At 41.4% G+C, this 8,545-nt stretch overlaps 1 protein-coding gene across 1 annotated transcript in view; it reads right to left on the reverse strand.

The window, feature by feature from the left end:
- Positions 1-8,545, reverse strand: part of gad3 (glutamate decarboxylase 3) — a 54,183-nt gene that overhangs the window by 20,240 nt on the left and 25,398 nt on the right. Inside the window, exons 15-17 of the mRNA XM_037682061.1 lie at positions 6,670-6,712; positions 6,175-6,324; positions 5,977-6,084 (exon numbers count right to left, since the gene is read on the reverse strand). Coding sequence (XP_037537989.1) covers positions 5,977-6,084; positions 6,175-6,324; positions 6,670-6,712 — 301 coding nt within the window. The remainder of the gene's footprint in view (positions 1-5,976; positions 6,085-6,174; positions 6,325-6,669; positions 6,713-8,545) is intronic.

An 8,545-nucleotide genomic window follows, 5' to 3' on the forward strand; every position in this document is an offset into this window, starting at 1 on the left:
ATATACATACATAAATATATATATACATATATATACATACATAAATATATATATACATATATATACATACATAAATATATATATACATATATATACATACATATATACATACATAAATATATATATACATATATATACATACATATATATATACATATATATACATACATATATACATACATAAATATATATATACATATATATATATATATATACATACATAAATATATATATACATATATATATATATATATATATACATACATACATATATACAAATCAAATTACAAAAAGACTTTATTAATCCCAGAGGGAAATTAAATGTAACTCATCATCCTGGTTTCATTAAAGAGTTGTTCTAGATGCTGATGCTGTGGGCAGGAAGGATCTCTTGTAGCATCTGTCTTACAAAGGATCTGAAGAAGTCTCTGGCTGAAGACATCTATATATATATATATAAATATTAAAATAGATTAATGTATATATGCATAAACAAATATAAAGTTCTTGTTGTAGGTTTTGGTTCTTTGTTAAAAACAAAAATTAAAGAGTATACAGTTTTTTTAAAACTACAGCCGCTAAAAAACGCAGCATATGTGATAGAAGCACAGCAGCAGTGTTCGTTTTGCCATTTTTACACGAACCTGGTAATATGGCATGTCTGTACATTAAACAAACAAGAATAATTATTAATCCATGTTTATTTTCAAATCAACACTTTAACGTTCACTTGTATCTAAGGAAGGCTGGGGAGGTAAAAAAAAGATTAAGGGGTGGAATTAGGATAAGTTACGGCTCATGAGGTACTCCATCAGAGCATCTCTGACACCTCGGCCCTGCTCTCCATCTTGCGGGACAGCGACCAGGACGGGCTGTGCGGCTGTTTCTGCTTCAAGTTCATCGAGGTCATCCATTTTGGTTGTGTGTTGTTTTCCGGCTCTTCTTCTTCTAATACATGTTAGTGGTGCTTAGAAAAGAGCTTAATGTAGCACTACCGCCACCAGCTGGTAAGGTGCGTTGATATTAATAATCCGCCCATTAGAGGTGAACAATCCGCCCACTAAACGGGAACTATTGGCAATGTGGAGACGGAAAAATAGAGGTCCCACCAGAACCGGACACAACAGGCTACAACAAGAACCAGACCTGTGGATACCAGGCTTTAGAGACTAAGAGGACTTTAACTATGCCAAAATGCAGTTCATTTGTTAAACTTCAATCTTTGAGGAGTCAATGTAGATTAATGCTACCTTAAGTACCATAACCTACATTGGTCTCATGACGCTCAAGCCGAACCTACTCGAACAATCCTATTCAGGGGGAGGGGGCTAGCTAATCCTTCAGTTGAGTCTCGCCATAGACTCCAAAACATTTAGGGGGAATCCAAAAAACCAAACTTCAAGTCGTTCGTCTAAAGGGACAACAGACAATTGAACCAAACTATATTTTACCATGTAAATCTAACTTAAACCAAGTTAGGAATGGAAAAATGGTTTGGAATGCCCTTCTATAGGTATAAATCCCTATATATAATTTTTCAGCATGACCCCCCTTTAACTGGTACCTGTAGCCGATCTACACCATGATAGCTTACACACCAGGTGCATATAGGTTAAGGTCTTACGTAAAATCCGACTCATAAGCCCAACTAAAACCACATAAATGCATAACACATAGAACCAGAATGGCACCCACTGGGAACCACCAGAAGCAACCTTCGCTGAAGGGACCTACAACTTCAACGTGGGTCTCCAATCTCCATCCAGTGGTTGCCTCTGCAGTTCAATCGAGGGAACCCCTCTGCATGCTGATAAATCAACACCTCCAATCATTGTGGATTTATCGTTGTGGATTATATGACTTTTTTCCAATGGATTACAGACTTTGTTTCCAAGGGGTTAAAGCATTGCTACAATGGAATAACCAACAACATAAAGGAATTACCAACAACATTGTGGAATTAACTAAACCGTTGTGGGATTACCTTCTTTGACTTCTGGCCTCAGACTGATGAAGCCTCTTGGACGAGGGGCGAAACGTTTCTTTTTAACAAAAAAAAAAACGAAATCCAGATGACATGATTCAACCTTTTTTGTTGTTATATACCTGGATGACTGAGAAAACAAACTTTGTGTTCTTTGACTTCTGTTTTCCTCTTGCTGGAATACATCAAGATCAAGGACATTCAGAGGCGTAAGTTCATGTTAGAATCCATCCTCATGGACAGGCAATGATTTCTAAAGGGAGGACTGTAGTGAACTAGGCCTCCGACCACAACCTGTCTCTGAAGACCTTCATGGGACAGGAACTGTTATTTCATTGATTTGAATCCAGAAATACAAATTAGCTCATCCAGAGACTGTTTAATTGTATCCTGAATTAATCAATTTTTCCATTATCATTACTATTTTAGAATATCTTGATAATCAAAGTGTGCTTAGTTCATACCATTTCTAAATGTTGATGTGAACCACTCATTTTAAATAAACTGTGAATCAGTATTAATGATTTTTAAACCTCATTTAAATTAGAAATCAAGTTAAATGTCTATTTACAAAGTAATTATACATTTTGATCTTCTGTCTGAATGAGAAGTCAGTGATGTCGGTCGAAAGTCAGAGACAGTCAGAAAACGAGTTATTAGAACAGTGTCTTGTTTTTAAACCTAGCAGACGGTAAATAACTTCGATTGGCATCTGCGTTTGTCTCACTTCGCCATAACATTTCTCTGTCTGTACCAATTGTTCCTAAACATTCCTGCAGCCTCTCTTGACTTTTAATAACCCTCTGACATCACTGAAACACCCCCCTGTTGGTTGTTTCAACCAATCAGGAAGTACTAAGTGACCGGAAGTGAGGACTCTTTAAAAGTCAACACTTCCTGGAACTAGTCAGTCTTCTCGACTCTTCTTTGACCGGAGTCTTCCTGGAGTCTTCTCAAGTCTTCTGAAGTCTTCCACTTCTGAGTGGAGTCTCTGACTATGGAGTCTTCCTGAGAGTTCCTAAGGAACTTTCAGATTTAATCAGTATCTGATGGATTTGACCGTGAGACGAGGGTCCGTCCATCTCAGCGGAGACACAGCGCCTCACTGTGAATTCACCTGGGCGTAACGCCTACAACTTCGAAGGAAGCTTGCTTGTTGAACGGAGTAAATCGCCACGACTTCTGACAATGACCAGCCGCTTTAACCGGAGATGCTGGAAAGGTAGCGTTGAAATAGGGACATCTATACCGGAGCTGATCCTCATCTGCAAAGGTAAAGAGACGTCACGAGTGTCGTGCAATAAGTGTACCGGAGGGTTGAGCTGGTGTTGGAAGAAGCGTGCTAATTCTGGTCAACAAACATACATCTTTCCTTCATCCATCTCCTCTTAAACCTCTAAATCTCTCCTCTTGTAAATCTTTTCGCCAGCAAATCAATCTAGATGCCTTCAGAAATGTTCTGTTGTCTTGTTAGTAAAGCGTGCCAAGTTTTTATTAATCAGAACCAGATCAAGAAATCAATGTGTACATGTTTTGATGTTAAATTTTGATTCTGTTAAATAAATGACCGCATTTATTCTGATGGGTCAAAGAAAAATAGTGTCTCATGTCACTGATTAAACAATCCTCACAGTTATCTCGTCACATGGCATTAATTTAACTCGAAAAAGAAAAAATCAGTTTTATTTTAACAATTAATATTCTTCGTGCTTGAACTAGCGTTAAGAATAATTAATTAGTAGTGAAGCGACAGTTAAGCTGTCCCCCACATTTCACTACAGTCATTAAAGACCTTCAGCAGGGCAGTTTCAGTGCTATGGAGAGGTTTAAAGCCAGATTGGAATAGCTCTAAGATGGCGTAATCCTCCAGGAAGCACTTCAACTGGGACTCGGCTATTTTCTCCAGTAGTTTAGAAACAAATGGGAGTCTGGAGACAGACCGGAAGTTGGATACGACAGAGGGGTCAAGGTTTTTTTTTTCAGAAGATGCTGGACAGCAGCATGTTTAAAGGATTTTGGCACCACGCCAGTGGATAAACTACTGTTTACTATGGTAAGAATGGACGGACCTAGAGTAGGAAAAACCTCCTTTAGTAGTCGAGGGGGGACTACATCAAAGGGGGAACCAGACGGTTTCAAGCTGCACATGACCTGCTCTAGAGAAGAGAGTGATGGGTTCATAATGGTCAAACAGAGATACAAATTGAGGTGGGATGGATGGGTCATGAGTTGGCGGGGAAATGAAAGCCCGGGTGGTCGCAGTTTTTTCCAAAAAGAAATGTAAGAAGTTCTTGCACAGCTCAGTCGAGGCTTCCAGAGGTGATGGTTCAGTGAGGTGGAGAACAGCGTTTAGGGTGGAGAAGAGGACACGTGGGTTGCAAGAGTTTGAGGAAATTATATCAGAGAAGTATTTGGATTTAGCAGCTTTTACTGCTTTCTGATAACGGCGCCAACTCTCTTTAAGTATTTGAATAGAGACCTGCAGCCTGTCTTTCCTCCACTTGCGCTCCGCCCTCCTACATTGCTGCCTAACGGCCTTGGTGACGTCACTCAGCCAAGGTTCTGCTCTGAGTTTTGATTTTTTGGTTTTAACAGGTGCAACATGATCCAGAGTCTTTAAGCAGACAGAGTTGAACTGGGACGTCAGCTCCTCAGTAGTGGTGAGAAACACTGGGGGCTGAGTTATCATTTCAGAGTTATAAACATCTGTGAAACGTGCGGCAGTGAAATGGTTAATGGTCCAGCTACTACGTGCAGAAACACACGATTTAGATGGGGGAGGGTGAACTCAAACTGGACCGGCATGTGGTCTGAAAAAACATTATCACCAATAACAAGATTACTAACAGTCACATCACGAGTTAAAACAAGGTCCAGTGTATGTCCGCGCTCTTGGGTGGGACCGTTTACATGCCGAGTTAGATTAAATGAGTCCAATAAATCAAAACAGTCCTTAACCAAGGGCTTCTCCTGACAGCACACGTCCAAATTAAGGTCCCCAATAATGAAAACATGATCATATTTTGGTGTGATTTCAGCCAAGAAGTCAGAAAAATCATTTATGAAATCTTTAGACCGAGGTGGGCGGTAGACGAGTGCAAAAAACGTCGGAGGCGAATGGCCGAGTTCAAAGATGCTCAGCTCAAAGCTGGCACGGGAAACTGGGATGGGCAGTTTGTTAACAGTCAAAAGTTGGTTTGAATATTATTAATAATCCACCACCGCGCCGGCCTGATGGCCGCGGTGCGTTAATATACAGACAGTTTGGTGGCAATAATTCCGTCAAGGCGCTGGACTCACCCGGAGACATCAAAGTCTCTGTGATGCAGAAAAAGTCCAACTCGTACTCTTGAAAGTAGTCCCTGAGGATAAAAGTTTTGTTGGTAACAGATCTTGCGTTGACCAAACACATCCGGATACTGTTCAAAGTGGAGCCAGCAGCGGTGAAGTTCGCAGGCATCAGTGGCCTCAGGTTTTCAATAACAGCCCCTCCGGGTCGGTCCGAACTGCGCACCGGCCGACAACTTCCGTTGTTTACCTGGTCCGGGCACGCGGGAAGCTGGCGATGGAAACCATGACCACCAGCTGAAGAGGAAAATGCAGCGTGCATGGCTTTAAGCTTTACAAGCCGCCCAGCACGTTTTCCCGGTGTCTGAAGCGAAGTCTCCGGGCAGGGAGATGAGGAGCGCAGCGGAAGTAAGCTGGCACGTCCGCCAGCAAAGGGGGAGGAGGGGGGGGGGGGTCCAGAGGTACGCTCATATTGTTCCAAATAAGCGACATCGGTGACAGAAAAACGAAGATCCAGAAGCTGTTGTCGGTCATACATCAGTAGTGAGTTTATATCACAGATAAAAAACAAACAAAACAAAATAATCCGAACACCATCAACAGAGGTGGAATGCAAGCCATGTACATGAGCGCCATCTTACCGGAAGTAAGTAATAAACAGGTTCCCTGAAAGCAGCTGTAAGAAAAAGTTAAGAGATGCTCACCACACCATCAAACACCATCTGGTACCCCTCCCTGTTCCTGATCTTGTTATAGAGGTACTGGGACAGGTCCAAACACTTGTTGATGTGCTGCTCAAAGCCCACGGTGCCCTACAGGTAGAGACATACAGGTGAGGGTTACCTCAGCGCAGCTCCCACCTGTGCCATGTCTGTTCCTGTTGGCTGGATCACGTTTCTCACCTTGGCCTTCCACATGAGCCAGAACTTGAAGATGTCGACGTGCCGGCCGCACTGGATGGCCTTGTCGCCGGTGTCGTACGTGATGTCGTACTGCTTATCCGGTTGAAACAGGTAGCCGGCGCACATGGAGTTGCAGCCCGCTAGGATTCCCTACAAACAAAATGAGAACGCACGTTTAGTTTTTTAATTAAAACGTGTAAGCTTTTTTGCCTTGAGCATCACAATGTTTTGCTGACAGAAAATATCACACCTGACAAACTGCACATGTCAAATAAATCTAAAAAAGGATAGTTTAGATTCTTTAAAAAGTGGGGTTTTGTACTCTTTGAGCAGTTAGTATCCTACATGTTGCAGATAGCTTTTTGAAGGAGCTAATTTTTGAGAAGTATTCTAAATATGATGAGCTATGGATACAAAGACCAAAACTATTTACATCCTAAATAATTTTAGATTTAGATTTTAGAAACCTTTCCACTGCTGTCTATTTTACTTTGCATGCTTCTTTACACAGATGGCAGAAGCACATAGCTGTAGCCCTCTGTGCATTTCCTGCAGGAACATCATTGTAGTAGCCGAACATTTGTTAAAATTGTTTAAGAACAGTTTGAATGTTTGTCATATATTCTTTGTTTTCTGGAGTTCGGACATGCCAGTCAGGTGAAGCAATGATTTACTGAAAACACTTGTTCTAGTGACGTGTCTGAGAAGGGGGGTCACCACACTTTTTGTTAAATACTATACCACACCAGTTATCATTTATAGGTTTGAGTGTTAGCAATGTGTTGCTTTATTAAAAGTTAGAGACTATGGTGAATCTTTTTATTATCATTCAGAAGACAGGCGCCTCAGCCTCGCAGAAACTTTCAGTTAAGTCTCCTAAAGTCACGACAAATAAACTAATAATGGGGGCTCCGCGGTTATCAGCCAAATTTCAAACCAGATTTTGCTGCCTACAAACAGCTCCAGTGTGTCTGTCTTCAACTGTATGTATCCAGCCTGAGGCTGTTCAGACTTATCCACAACAGGTAAGATTCTATTTGTTATCTTTTTCACAGAACTAAACATTTGCCTATTGCTCTGACAAAAGGTTAAGAGAGTGCAGGATCACCATATAAAGCCTGAGTGCAGTGGTTTTACAAACCGGATTCCAAAAAAGTTGGGACACTAAACAAATTGTGAATAAAAACTGAATGCAAAGATGTGGAGATGGCAAATGTCAATATTTTATTCGTAATATAACATAGATGACAGATCAAAAGTTTAATCTGAGTAAATGTAACATTTTAAAGGAAAATATATATTGATTCAAAATTTCACAGTGTCAACAAATCCCAAAAAAGTTGGGACAAGTAGCAATAAGTGGCTGGAAAAAGGAAATTGAGCATATAACAAACAGCTGGAAGACCGATTAACACTAATTAGGTCAATTGACACCATGATTGGGTCTAAAAAGAGCTTCTCTGAGTGTCAGTGTCTCTCAGAAGCCAAGATGGTAAGAGGATCACCAATTCCACCATTGTTGCGCAGAAAGATAGTGCAGCCATACCAGAATGGTGTTACCCAGCATAAAATATATATATATTTTTTTATTTAGCCTTTATTTATACAGGTAGTCTCATTGAGCCACGAGAACTCATTTTCAAGAGAGACCTGTTTAGGGAGCACATGGTGGGGTTAAGGGCCTTGCTCATGGGCCCAGAGTGGGGCGAATGAGGGTGGGGGCAAGTGTGGGTGTTTCACCTACCCCACCCACAATTTTGATGTTGTCGGGGCCGGGCCGTGAACCGGCGATCTTCAGATCACAAGCCCACCTCTCTAACCTCTGCGCCACCACTCCCCTAATAATAAATATAAATAAATATAAATATATCCCCTAAATAGCAAAGACGTTTAAGTTATCATCATCAACCGTGCATAACATCGTCAAAAGATTCAGAGAATCTGGAACAATCGCTGTGCGTAAGGGTCAAGGCCGTAAAACTCTACTGGATGCTCGTGATCTCCAGGCCCTTAAACGTCACAGCACCTCAAACAGGAATGCCACTGTCAAGGAAATAACAGAATGGGCTCAGGAATACTTCCAGAAAGCATCATCAGTGAACACAATCCACCGTGCCATCCGCCGTTGCCAGCTGAAACTCTACAGTGCAAAGAGGAAGCCATTTCTAAGCAAGCTCCACAAGCTCAGACGTTTGCACTGGGCCAGGGGTCATTTAAAATGGAGTGTGGCAAAATGGAAGACTGTTCTGTGGTCAGATGAGTCACGATTTGAAGTTCTTTATGGAACACTGGGACGCCATGTCATCCGGACCAGAGAGGACAAGGATAGCCCAAGTTGTTATCAACGCTCCGTTCAGAAGCCTGCATCACT

The sequence above is a fragment of the Nematolebias whitei genome, chromosome 9, assembly GCF_014905685.2.
Source record: "Nematolebias whitei isolate Nwh7 chromosome 9, NemWhi1, whole genome shotgun sequence".
NCBI classification, from domain to species: Eukaryota; Metazoa; Chordata; class Actinopteri; order Cyprinodontiformes; family Rivulidae; genus Nematolebias; species Nematolebias whitei.